We start from the raw sequence: 14,459 nt of genomic DNA, 5'->3' as shown, positions 1-14,459 counted from the left end.
TACCTCAAGCACCTCTTCATGGATTCATGTACCTTTTCATAAATTCGTGCATTAATGTTTTGTTGTTTTTCATGTCATCCAAAACCCTATAAATATGGATGAGATGTGTGAGAGTTGTAGCAACAAGAAGTTCAATACAAGAAAATCCTATTTGTTTCATTAGTCTTCTCCTTTGTCCTCAAATTTCTTAGCCCCTACTTCTTCTTCCTTCAGCTCATGCCGTCTAGCAATTAGCCTATATTAACAAAGAGTCAAGGACTTTGATATGATTCATTCCTCTGCCTAATTGTGAACATCACTCAACGTCTCACTTCCTTTTCAAGGAAGGGCCAGGGGCTTGATTCTCAAAAGCAGCTTGTCCACTAGAAAGCATGATCCAAATCTTTTTCATCTTTTTTTAAGCCGAGCAACTATGGCATAAGAACATGTTAGAGGATGACTAATAGTAATTGATGAGTATGAATTTGTTAGCTTATGTAAGGTTAAGGTGACGTGACGTAGACATAGATGTTAAATTCTGTCAATTTTAACATATTAAGGCTTGTTCATTTCCGTTCTTTTGGAGGGAAAGTTATTAAGGAGCATTAAGTGACATTGTGCTGCCATCATCTATTGGAACTGGGAGGAATATTCACACCATAAAGGCATGTTTTGATTTAATATTCAGCATCATTGTGGTTATTGCACAACCAAAACGGATATATGAAAAAGCTTCCAAAAGTTTAGTATTTCTTAATTGTTTTATTACTTAATTTAAGCACCTAGTCCTCAAATAGTATCTTTCTCAAAGACGATGTCAATTTGTTCTGCCTGGATGCCGTGGATGGTTAAACTATTAGTTAAGGATAAGCCACCTCTATATTGACCCCGCCGACGAAAGAACATGAAGAAGAAGGCTGAATAAACTGTAAAATACGGGGAAAAAAGAGGGTTATTGGATTTGGATTTAAAACCCGCTAATCCGTTAGGATCCAATAAGCCCCGACTTTTCTTCTTCCGCCCAACCCCAACTTTTCTTCTTCTACAAGAACAATCCTTCTTCTCGCGCTACACAACGCTTCTTCTCCTTCTTCTTACGCTCGAGGCCATCGCGACTGCTCCTCTCCCTGCTCGTGCTGCATCCCCCCCCCCCCCCCCCCCCCCCCCCCCGCGCGATCGCCTCGATTGTCGCCTTCTCCTTTCCCACACGAACGTTGTCGTAGCCTGGGCTTCCTCTTCCTTCGCCCTGAGTGATGGCCATGGTAATCCTTCGTCGTCGTTCTCCTTGAAGCAGAGCCGCCCGTTGCCACCGCGCTCGAGTCCTTGAACACATCGTCGCCCTGATCTTCATAGCTTGGGTTGACGGGCTCCTTCGTCGATCAGTAGAGGAAGGCAAATCTTGATCGGTGGCGAGAAACACTAGGGCTGAGCAAGAATTCTAGGGCAAAAAGTGGCGGATCTAGCTGAGGTGAGAATCCCTTTGCTTGAATTAAATCAGCTTGGAAAATGAATTCTTGCAAGCTGTAGGTTGATGGATTTTGCTCAGTTCGGTAGGTTTTCTTTGGATCGGCAGGGAAGAGGAAACGGAACTGGAGTCTGAGTTGTTTTAGGGTTCAATCTGAGGTAAACTTTATTATGGTATTGTCAGATTTGTTCTTGATTTTGAGGATCAGGTGCTGGATGTTGGGCTTTCGTAGGATGGAAATATCTGATCAGTGTGAGGGATTGATCGAGTTTGGTTGGTTTAAGCGTTGGTGTTAAAAGCTTGATCCGATCTTAAGGTTATCGTTTATTGGTTTGATTTACCCGGATAGGTTTGTTCTATTTTAGATTTGTTGATTTGAAATGTTGGATCCAAACTTGATTAAACACGGGTTGAGGTTTGTTGTATTAATAGGTTAATATAACTAATTAGTTAATTGAATAAGTGGTGTTAATTAGATCCAATTGGATTCTAGTGTTGATCGAAACATGGTTGGATTAGTTTAACTCTGGGTTATGTTAATTTGGATAGGGTTAAACTAACCTCAAAATCGGCTAGGGTTGTATTTGATGGGAAATTTATATATATATATATATATATATATATATATATATATATATATATATATATATATATATATATATATATATATATATATCGTTGTATTTAGGAATGTTATTTATTCTAATTACAGGACATTAACTTGTTACCGGACTTCTGGACGGAGGTTCTCTTCTAACACAGACTACTTTATGAAGGCGGATATCTTGACTTATCTCTTTAGATATGCTATTTTGATATGTATGGTTTTGCTATAGCTAGTAGTAATTTTTATGCTTTTATATCTGCCATGATATGTTACTACTTGGTACATGTTGTATGTCATTTTTATCTGTTCTTGTTTAGTTCCATATCATCTTGATATTTGCCATATATATGTATGTTCATCAGAGTAGTGACATATTATTTCCTTACTGGGCATTGATTAGCTATTTGATGTACCTTACATGTATACCTAAATCTATGATACTAAAGCCATTAGATATGCCCAAAATGGTGTGTATTATATGGAGGCATAGATTGGAAGGTGTTGCATACATTAGTGTCATACATCATCCTTGCATGATTGCATACTGACGATCATCGGCTCCTATGTAGTCTGAGCTTGTCGCTAGTTACATGATCTGCACACACTGTCACTCACAAGTTAGTGGTACATCAGGAGGGTCTGTGTAGTTGCTCTGTCAAGGCTCCGCTCGATCGCTCACGGGTAATAGTGCCACAGCCTGGTAGCATACAGGGATCCTTCCTCCGTGCTTAGAGACAAGGAGATGAGAGCGATGCTCCCCTATGTGATTTAGGGTAGGAGGATAGATGTAGTCTGTCAGCATCCTGCCCACTCTGTCACGCAGGAGCAGTGATGGCAGAGTGCACAGTTGTCATAGCTCTACCCACTCGGCCTCCATTGGCGGTGACGGTGGCTGATTGGCGTCAGACCATGTCATTGTATCATGTGCATGTTGCATGAATTGCATTTATTTATGTTTGCTGCATTTTTTAGTTGCTGCATATGTTTGATATGCACATGCAGGAGACCTTATGCATTTGGTTTGACAACCTTGCTTCTGTTTGCATAGTTTATGTCGTTGTGTCGGAATAGGTGATTCTGGTAAGTATAGCTTTTCCGTAGTTTCAGGTTTCTATTTTCTTACTACCTCTTAGGAGACTGTACTGCATAATTATTACTCCTAGGGATAGTTTATTATGCATGTCTGTTAGATATCTGCTGAGTTCATTGAGTTCATCCCATTGATTTATTTTTTTAGGATGACATCTGTCTAGAAAGTCGTGCTGCTAGTTCCCTGTCGAGATGACTTCGACTCTTTTGGTTTTATTTATGTTATCAATATTTATGTTTCAGAACTTATTCTATATCGTGTGAATTTTTCGTATACATATTTTGGTTTTAGTGTGCATATTATAGATTATTGGTTGTAGCCGTGTGGGCCTTATTCATATAGTTTAGTACTTGTTATGTACTTTATCATGTATGGATTATGGCCATGTAGGCCTCATGTTATATGTATTCAAGGAAATTGCAATTGTTACAGAGGAGATGCTACCGAAATTCTCAGATAGCCGTCTCCTGGGGCATGACAATTTATTTGGTATCAGAGCGAGGTTTTTGAGTCATTCGGTGTTTACGGATTTTTAGAGTTTATCTGATGTCAATTTATTTGGTATCAGAGAAAAGGTATACGATGCTTTTCGGTTTTGGTGTTTCGGATTTTTGTTTGAAGTCGTTATTGCGACAAGGTCATGTTTTGAGACTAGGCGATGACAAAGCACCTCCAGACGGCAATAAGTAAAATGTTTAATCTAGCAACTTTGTATTTTTGGTAAAACTTGGTAATAATTTTAACAGATATGATTCGGGGAAGATATGCACCTGCGTGGAGACGTGGTACAGGACGAGCACGTATGAGGACGTTCGAGTATTTGATGGCTGAGCCACTAGAGGGGTCTACTGAGGTTGAGCCTATCTCTCAGGGACAGACTTCTCATGATATTGCGGGCGCCTCGGAGTCTCAGTCTCTGGGGGTCTCTTCTTCGTATCCATTAGTGGACCTCGCAATACTCCCTACAACACCCACCATACCCCCAGTGGTACCCACCCTGTTAGTACCCACCCCGACAGTGTTAATTGTCCCACCAGCGGCACCTCCTCCAGTAAGGCCTACTGTATACCAAGCAGCCCCTGCTATCGTATACCCTGAGGTACCACTAGCAGCTTCTGCTGCTGCATACCCAACACCTCCATCGGCAGTCCCTGCCACTGCGTATCCAGCACCATCGTAAGCGGTGCCTACCGCATACCAGGCACCTTCTACAGCAGTGTCCGCTGTATACCAGACACCTCCTCTAATAGTGCCTACTGCATACCAAACACCTCCACCTGCAGTAACTCCAGTCGCTTCTGTAACGCCCGCCCTTACGTGGGCCCTTGACGGACGCTATAGTTCTTACATTCATTCATACATACACTATCATATATGGGAAAAATTCAAATCTTTGCAGCGGAACTTAACTGACTATTAAAACAGAGTTCATATATGATAACGACAAAGATAAACTAACCTAGGTTGCATGGCAATTCTAGATTAGTAAAGTACTAAACATGATAATTAAATCACCAAACATGATATTAAAGACATTGTTTAACATGCAAATATAAAAGTGTTGCATGGCCGAGGCTTGGTCAAGTCACCACCACACACATCATTCCAGCCTTGTCCCGCTGCCTCCCTTAGCTCAGTACCTGTTAGTCGGATCTGCAATATAAGGAAGAAGTCTATAAGCGAAACGTTTAGTAAGTTCCTTTCCTACTCACAAAAATCCGAAATACTACCAAACATATCATTTCTATCATACAACATAGAAGCACATTTCCATTTCATGAGCATGTATATTCACTTACTGTAACATTCCTGGCATATACCTTTAACATGATAACCATTGCTTTTTTTTCAAAATATATTATCTTATTAGATAAACATAATCAACATTGTTGGGGTCCCCTGGCTTGTACCCATTCATTCATTTGCGCGTCATTCCAAGTAATACGAGGTAGCAAGTCTCGACTACTTGGTTACTAGGTCTTCTGTCTTTCGACCTAGGGACGTTCATTAGGTGCCCAATCCTTGGATCCCTTTCGGGTTCCGGTACAAGCCCTTCAATAAAGTAAAATACTTTGACCCTAGCCCTTAATTATTCTTTAAGATGGTCAGGAACCTTGTTGGTTAGGTTCAGAACTTCATGTAAACCTAACCTAAGTTCACCCGAACTCAATAGAACACCCAAGCAAACAGGTTTTCTTCTCTGGAACTCATTCAGACCAAAACAGAGGGCTTAATCGATCAGATGTTGATTATGTTTATCTAATAAGATAATATATTTTGAAAAAAAAGCAATGGTTATCATGTTAAAGGTATATGCCAGGAATGTTACAGTAAGTGAATATACATGCTCATGAAATGGAAATGTGCTTCTATGTTGTATGATAGAAATGATATGTTTGGTAGTATTTCGGATTTTTGTGAGTAGGAAAGGAACTTACTAAGCGTTTCGCTTATAGACTTCTTCCTTATATTGCAGATCCGACTAACAGGTACTGAGCTAAGGGAGGCAGCGGGACAAGGCTGGAATGATGTGTGTGGTGGTGACTTGACCAAGCCTCGGCCATGCAACACTTTTATATTTGCATGTTAAACAATGTCTTTAATATCATGTTTGGTGATTTAATTATCATGTTTAGTACTTTACTAATCTAGAATTGTCATGCAACCTAGGTTAGTTTATCTTTGTCGTTATCATATATGAACTCTGTTTTAATAGTCAGTTAAGTTCCGCTGCAAAGATTTGAATTTTTCTCATATATGATAGTGTATGTATGAATGAATGTAAGAACTGTAGCGTCCGTCAAGGGCCCACGTAAGGGCGGGCATTACAGCTTCGGCCTACATTTATCTTGCAGTGCCACCTGCGGTACCTATCCCTGCTTTTGCAGCAGTACTGGCTCCATCACATCCGAGTGCACCGCCAGAGGTACCTCCCCCGGTTTATCCAGCGGCAACCCCTGCAGCACTCGCCTCTAGATTTCCAACGGTACCGCCCAGAGTACCCGCTCTTTTGGTTTTGCCAGTTCCAGTGGTGAACCCTACTCATCCTACAGATCTGATTGCGACACGAGCTTGGATTCCAGGTCACTGAAAAGTTGATTCACGCTATTCCGCGGAGGGATGGATCCGAGGGTGGCTCAGTTTTGGTTAGAGATTGTGGAGCGAACCTTCTTCTATACGGCTTGCTCCGAGTGGGAGAAGGTAGAGTTGGCTGCCTTCCATTTATGGGACGAGACCGAAATCTGGTGGGCCACACAGCACACGATCCTAGGCGAGCAACACATTACATGGGTGATATTTAGGGAGATTTTTGAGAGTCAGTATTTTCCACTGTCATATTAGATGACGCGCCGTCAGGATTTTCAAGATCTTCAGCAGAAAAGTTGCACAGTGATGGAATACAATACTGATTTAAATCGATTAGCCAGATTTTGTTCTGAGTTAGTCGCTGAGGATAGGTTCTGTATGCTTCAGTGTGTTTAGGGACTGGATAGACATCTTCAGGTAAAGATAGCAGGATTTGACATTTCCTCCTACCGTGAGACTTTGGATAGAGCTCTTCTGATAGAGTCTGCCTAGCAGAGGGCGTTTGGGGATAAAGAGAGAATTAAGTAATCAACTCAGAGTTTAGCTCAGACCCAGCAACCACAGGCTATAGGACAGCAGCGTGACTGTCGCAGAGAGTCGGGTCAGATTGCTTCCAGGGCATCGAGTAAGACCCAGAAATCAGGACAATCTTCGTCAGGACACTTTCGGTATTCCCGACAGGACCAGAGGCAGTCCGCCAGTGACACTCACTGTACTCGATGTGGGTCCAGAGATCACGTTATATCAGCCTGCTTCCTGGGCCAGTCAGTTTGCTATTATTGTAAACTGCTTGGACACATGAGCCGAAATTATTCGCTGAAGGTTCAACATGTGGTTTCAGGGGTTTCTATTCAGGGAGGACAATTTGATCAGACGGAATCACAGAGAGGGGGGCAAGAGGCTCAATCTTCACATCGCTAGCAGAGGACAACTCCCCCTGTAGCAGTTGCATATGGCATGCACGGACAGGAGCACTCCAGTACCCCTACGGTATCGTAGAGTTCTATTTCGGGACCTCAGTATCAGACTCATGTTTAGTACCAATCGCATCCTCAACCACTGGTTCAGTATCAGACGCAGTCCTAGTCACAAGTTCAGTATCAGACGTAATCCCAGCCACCGGTTCAGTATCAGTCGTAGTTTTCATATCAGCCTCTGGCTCAGTATCCGACACCACTTCACTATCCGCCTCAGTGGCAGACTCAGACACAGCCGCAGCAGCCTCTGGCAGTGCTACCACCCCCACCACCGGCAGAGACTAGACGGGTCCACGCAGTTACTAGAGAGGATTCACAGCGAGCTGACAGATCCGTTTTTCGCAGTACGATTTTACTTTATGCATTTTCCGCTGATATGCTAGTTGATACTGGGAGTTCTCATTCATTTATTTCTCGTATCTTCATGAAAGAGATTGGTACACTACCTATCCTTAGGCTGCAGCGGTTGACGGTATCACTACCATCTTGTGATATATTAGATGTCACTCAGGAGGTCAGAGGATGTCCATTAGATTTTGACAACATTATACTCATTGTAGATTTGCTAGTTCTTGATATGATCGAGTTCGACATCATTCTTGGCATGGATTGGTTGGTCGTTTATCATGCCATTGTTGATTGCCAAACGAGAGTGGTTACGTTCCGACCTCCTAACCAACCATCGTGGGATTTCACTAGCATCCAGGGCAATGAAATATCGACTATTTCTGCGATTCAGGCTCAGAAGTTTCTGTCACATGACTGTCAGGGTTTTCTCTTATCGCTGATCAGTGATGACGGTAGCAGTAGTTCTCAGCTCTCAGACGTTCCAATAGTCCAACAGTATCCAGATGTATTTCCAGATGAGCTACCAAGCTTGCCTCCCCGAAGGCAAGTAGAGTTTACTATTGAGCTGGTTCCTCGTATCGTAACTAGGCTTGGCGAGACTCTTGAAATGTATGCTCTAATATCGAGAGTCGATTCTTTAATTCTTGATTTTCTTGTTCTAGGGCTTCTAACCTAGTAGATGATCTGCTGGGACAATCCCTAGCTCTAGAGGCCATCACACGATTATAGACGACTCTTGCCTAGGACCCTAGATCGTAGAGGATGGAGCTTTTCTTTCTTCCACTGACCATATCATAATATATCTCATTTACCTGTCCGGTGGGGAGAGTTTGTATCTCACCTCCCTCTCATCTGGTTGAGATGCCTGTGCAACTCTGGCCTATTTCAGCCTGTTTAAAAATAAATTCATATAAAATAAAATAATCATTTATAATAGTTAAATAAATTTAAAATTTAAAATCTTACATCTAATCCCTACGATCGTGGATTAATAAATGTGTCATCCTTAGACTTATAAATTTTTTACATCCAAGCTTTATTCATATACATTATAATCTTCTTCAAAAATAAATTTATATTGAATAGAAATAGTGTTGTAAAATTGAATATGTAAATAATTAAAATACTTACAAGATGTATTTTTTTAGACAATTAATGTTATCATGCATATTTATGTTAAATTTATAACGCCAACAAATAATAATTAATATTACTATTCAGAATTTGGTATTTATACAATTCTTAATAGTGATTGCAGGACCAACACAAAATTAATCATAATATATACATGTTCTCTAACAATAATAACTACTGTCTTTCACATTGCTAAACATGATTATGTTTGAGGCTAGTTACCATCAATAAATCATCAACACATAATTATTTTTTAATAATATTATATTTTCATCAATACTAAGATATTTGGATATATTTCAACTAATTTAATTCATGAGTTGCCTTAAAAAACTCAATCTAGTTTGCAAATCTAAACTCAATAAAAGTATGACTCAAAATCATATGAGATATACTAATGAAACAATTTTACAATAATATTTACCAATGTATGAATCTGGGTGCTGAAACTTTAGGAATCTGTTTCTGCTTCTTTAGTTAACCTAATTATAAAACCAAAGCAAAAATATCAAAACCAAATTCAAATATGTAAACACAAATCAAGTCGAGACCGATGAACTCGACCGAGCTGTGGCCGTGTCCGACCAGGTCGGCTAGACCAAGATAGTGGTCGGTGAGCTCAGTCATGCCAAACTCCTGGTCGGTGACCTCGACTGGCCCTTTTCACCCATGGCCGCGACAACAACCAAGCCCGTGGCCACGGCAACAACAACAACCCGTGGTTGCAGCAGCGATCGAGCCAAGCTCTGGTAGCCCGAGCTCAAGTAGTCCCAACAGTAGAGCCCCGAGCTTAGACATGTCAGGCTCGACGCTGAGCGCAGGCAGCCCGGGCCTGATGTCGGCGGGCTAGGCCAAGCCGACCCCAACAACCATAGATGGTAAAAACTGTCTTACCGATGGGAACTCCCGTAGTGGAAGGCCAGACATGAAAGCGTCGGAAGCTGGAGATGGTGGGAGCGTCAAAAGCCGAAGACGGTGGGAGCGTTGGAAGCCAGCAATTGTGGGAGTGTGGGAAGCTTCGGCCAACGCCATAGTTGTGAGAGAAGCGCCGAAGTTGCGAGGGGAACACCACCTGAGGGAGTTGTGGGAAGCCAAGGGGAGCGTCGGACGTCGGAGTCAAAGAGATCGAGAGTTGGAGAGGAGTGGAAAATGCGATCGAGAAGAAGAAAAGTTCGGTCGAGAAATCCTAAAATCGCGACATTAGCGACGGAAAAAAAATTTTGTCGCTAACATGGCAACGGAAAAATAATTTCTGTCACTAACTTAGTGACGAAAATTATTTTCGTCTCTAATATAGCGACGAACTCTTAATTTCGTCGCTAAAATAACCATTAACGACGGAAATTTTTTTTCTATTGCTAAGTCAGCGACGAATTTAATTTAGCGATAGAAAAAAATTCCTGTCATTAATTTCATCGCTAATTATGGTATTTTTTGTAGTGGAACTAAGCAGAAGTCTTGACAGATCAAAGACACTAGGTGGAGGGAATCGACAGGGTTTGGAGGACCAAGATCGAGTCGGACTAGAGACTAGGGGTTAGAGGATCAGATGCTGAGAAGAAAGTTCAAACATGTCTAGAGGATTGGATGTTTGATAGATAGGTAAAATCTCCTGAGACGAGTAGGTGAAGACGCATTCCCGTAGAAGGGAGCAGTAAGTGTCGGTCTGATCTAGTATTTCACTGAAAATCTAAAAGTCAAAATCAGACAGTTGTAAAATTATGTTAACATAACTTCCTACATTATATTTGTATTATGCTAACTCTTTGATGTAGGAAAATAAGGTTGGAGGAAAAACAGACTCCGGGCGCCCCTATACGATCCGGGCGCTCGGACGGTCCAAGTGCCTCTATTGGATCTGAGTGCCCGGACAAGAATATTTTAGGACAGCGATGCAGATGAGGTGACAATCGAGGATTAGCAGGGGCACCTCATGCTCTAGGTGCCCAGAAGCAATCCAGGTGCTTGGGGATACATAAGTCACTATCAGATACGACTCTAATACACTTGGCCAGCAGTAGCCACATCAGCAATCTAGATGCCCGGAAGGATTCCAGGCGCTCAGAGATGACAGAATCATGGTGATTGCGGGATCGAATTGAATCAATTAGATTGGGGGAGTTCGGAAAGGGATTTGGGCTCCTGGAATGGCTAATAAAAGGAGGTCATGACCAACAACTTTACACAATAATTTTTCACCTCCTCCAGCTTCCATTGTGCCCCATAATTTTGATTATACGCTAAATCTTTGCTCTGATAATTCTGCTTAATTTATTTCTCTTTTGTTAGTATCTTTCTTTTCATTACTTATTTTTTTTCGTGCTTTAAATTGTAAGGAACCGGTAAACTTGTTACCGGTTCTATTCTTTGTAAAAGATGAAAGCTTCTTCGCTTTAAGAAGGAGGTTATTAGTAAATTGCCCATTGAAAGCGATCAACGACTGTAAACCTTTGACTAGCAACCACAGACTGTGAACCAAGTAAAAAGAATAGAGTCCTTTTATTTTTTCACATTTCTATTTTTCCACTGCATTTATATAAAAAGTGAAAAAGCGACAAACGTTATTCACTCTCCCTCTAGCGTACTTTCAATTCTACACCAATTTGGTTTATAATTAAATTAAAGGAGGTCTACTTCGTCTTCAAAAGATATGGTCCATTCGAGCTTCTATTTTGATAAAATATCTTTCATATTTGTCCTTCATCTGATCCAACCAAACTCAACCTCTCTTGATCTGAGAATCCAATTCTCAAACTCGTTTTATGTCTCTTAAAATAACTCATAGTGCATGTGATCTTATAGGTTCTCGGTTTATGTTGACCGTCCATAATTAATTAATCATTAATTATAGATCGATTAGGAGTGACACGTAGTAGTACATCATGACCGTCAATTAATCAAAAAATTATAGTTGATTCCAGAATTAATTCTGAACCCTTCAGCAGCTACAGTTATTTCTGCGTCTGTTATTTTCACGCATCATATACCCACTAAGTTTAGGATATGGTTTATGTTGTTGGTGCAAGAAGCACTAGATCTTTCCTAGGGTTTCGATGTTTGATAATATACCTAAGTCTGGTAAGTTTGACCAAGGATTGATCCAAACAGGACTTGATGTTTGGATGTGTGGAAATGAGTGAAGTCTAGTCAGATGACTAGCGAGAAGTTTTAGTTGGTTAGACTAGGCAGTGGAAGTCCTGATCTAGACGATCAGGCAAGAGAAGTCCTGGTAAGTGAAGCTAGGCAAGGGAAAGTCCTAGTTGTAGGTTAGACAAAGGGAAGTCCTGGTTTGAAGGATCAGGCAGAAGTCTTGACAGAGTCGAAGCACCAGGTGAAGTCTGGAATGGTCTGGAGGACTGAGTCGCAGCAGAAGTCTGGACTGGGTTGGAGAACCGAGTCGCAGTAGAAGTCTGAGCTGATCTGGAGGATCGAGTCACAGCAGAAGTCTGGGCTGGTCAGAGAGGATCGAGCCGCAGCACAAATCCTGGGGGCTGAGGACAAAGCCAAGTAAAAGTCCAACAAGTCAGGAGGACTTGGTTGGTAAAGATAAATTCTCCAGAGTGGAGTGGGTAAGGGTGCGTTCCCGGAGTAGAATGGTAGGCGTCAAACTAACCCAAGATTTCGGTAGAAATCTAAAGTTAGACCCACAAAATAAGGGTAGGTTGTGTTGCTTTGTTTACATACTTGTCTTGCAGGAACCATGATGCAGGGGCAACACATGAGGAGTCAAACTTCAACGGGTCATAACTTTTGACTCGGGACTCAGAACGAGGCACGGTTAGATGCGTTTCGAAGCTCTCTCAAAGGCCTTTCAAACCTAAGCAAAGGTCACTAGAGTCAACTTGAGATGAGGGTTGAGTCGACTCAAGATGGAATCGACTCAAGATGAGGGTTGAGTCGACTCGAAGTCCGGATAACGCAGCAGAAAGAAAAAATTATCGACAAGCTCCATGTCAGACTCGAGTCGACTCGAGATCCTAGTTGAGTCGACTCGAGTGCCCTATAAAAGAAGGTGAATGTGCATAAACAAGGGGATCTATTAACAAGTTCTCCTCTCCAAGAAGTGGTGTTTTTGAACGCGAACGGGGCTAGACACGTGCAACCGAGGAAGGTCCAGGAGGAGTGCGCATCGCTTGGACTTCCAGATCGGCGACTATTTGTTTGGTTACTCTTTTCTTACTTGTTCTTTCTCTTCTTAATTTATATTATTGTTTATCGGACTGTAAGACGAGTTTCTCCGCCTCCGAACAAGGTTCAGAAAGGAGACCACTAGTGGACGAGCGCCTCCCATACATAGGCCTTGGACGTACTAACCATGGGGTTAGGAACCAAGTAAAATTCCCGTGTCCTTGTGTTTTATTTTCTAATCCGTTGCTTAGTCTTTGACAGAAACGAACGAACGAGAAAAAGCGATAACGCGATATTCACCCCCCTAGCGCGTGTTACGTTCCAACGATCCTACAATTGGTATCAGAGCTGATGCGCTCTTGATTGGACTAACCGCCAAGGGAGCAAAACGACAAAGATGGAGGGGGAAAAAGGTAACAATTTAAAAGTTCATTTTAAATTCCATATTATTTGTTTTAAATGCAGGGAGAGAGAGTACTATAAAAATAAGTGTCATACTCGTAAGATTCGGATGGCACCACCGGCGGCAAAGGAGCAACCGATGCTAGGAGCCTGAGAAACAAGGATCACATCCAATGCTTCAAGTGCCAAAAACGCGAACATTACAAGAATCGGTGTCCGGAGAGGAAGACGGCGAAAAAGTCAGAATTAAGAGAAGCAATTTCGGTAAGTAAATTAATTTACTAAAATACTCCTAGGTTGCATGCGTATGCTAGATTTACTTCTTTTGCAAATTTAGATAATTTTTCTAAAAATTTAGAAAAATTAGAAAATGTTAACTTGATTAATTCAATATTTATTAAATTTAAAAATATAAAATTAAATAATGAGAAAAATTCAAACCTAGATAATCTAGAAAATCTAGATCTGGATAACTTAGATAATTTGAAAATCTTGAATAAGTAAAATTTAGATAAAAATTTAAATAATTTGACTAAATCAAATTTGAACAATTCAAATTTGAAAAACTCAGTAGAAATATTAGATAATTCAAACTTGAATTTTTTGAATTTAAAAAATTCAAACTTAGATCCTAAAAATATGGAAAACTTATCTAATTTAGATAAATTAATTAATAAATCTAAATTAAAATATAATTTAACTAATTCAATTATTAATAATTCGAATCTAATTAATTTAGATTTATCTCAAATAAATAAAAATTAGACCAAGTCTTTAACTCATTCAACCAAGATAATTCATAATTTAATAATTCAATTTTAAATATTTTAATAAATCTAAAAATTAATAAAAATTCAACAGAACAAGATAAAAATGATGATAATCAAGATAAGTTGAATAATTCAAATTTACTAAATAATTTAAAATTAAATAATTAAAATAATCTTAATAGTAAGATAAATTCAAACTCCACCAAGATAAATCCTAAAATTAATAAATTAAATATTAAAAATTTGAAATTAAATAATAAAATTAATTATAACAGTGTACTTTTTAATTATGAAATATTAAATAATTCTTATAAATTAAATATTAAAAATTTAAAATTAAATAATAAAATTAATTATAATTGTGTATCCTTTAATTATAAAACATTAAATAATCCTAAAAAATTAAATTCAAAAATTTGAAATTAAATCCTAAAATTTAGGAAAATAATTTAACAAGTCAAATCTAATTTAT

General features: G+C 40.0%; 1 protein-coding gene and 1 long non-coding RNA gene across 2 annotated transcripts; both read left to right on the top strand.

Annotated features, from left to right (window-relative positions):
- Positions 1 to 1,183: 1,183 nt before the first annotated feature.
- On the top strand, positions 1,184 to 5,822 carry LOC141843798 (uncharacterized). Its single transcript, XR_012603073.1, has 3 exons — positions 1,184 to 1,447; positions 1,526 to 1,602; positions 5,618 to 5,822. It is a non-coding gene; the product is annotated as an uncharacterized LOC141843798 (long non-coding RNA).
- Positions 5,823 to 6,261: 439 nt separating this feature from the next.
- Positions 6,262 to 8,282, top strand: LOC141844004 (uncharacterized). Its single transcript, XM_074731999.1, has 3 exons — positions 6,262 to 6,342; positions 7,393 to 8,096; positions 8,216 to 8,282. The coding sequence occupies exons 1-3, from the start codon at positions 6,262 to 6,264 to the stop codon at positions 8,280 to 8,282; spliced, it is 852 nt and encodes a 283-aa protein (XP_074588100.1).
- Positions 8,283 to 14,459: the final 6,177 nt, after the last annotated feature.

Source organism: Curcuma longa, chromosome 13 (assembly GCF_044706935.1).
Source record: "Curcuma longa cultivar G26 ecotype Majalengka, Jawa Barat chromosome 13, ITB_CL_G26_1.1, whole genome shotgun sequence".
Classification (NCBI taxonomy): Eukaryota; Viridiplantae; Streptophyta; class Magnoliopsida; order Zingiberales; family Zingiberaceae; genus Curcuma; species Curcuma longa.
Note: the sequence above shows the minus strand (reverse complement) of the source record. Positions and strands in the feature narration are given on the sequence as shown.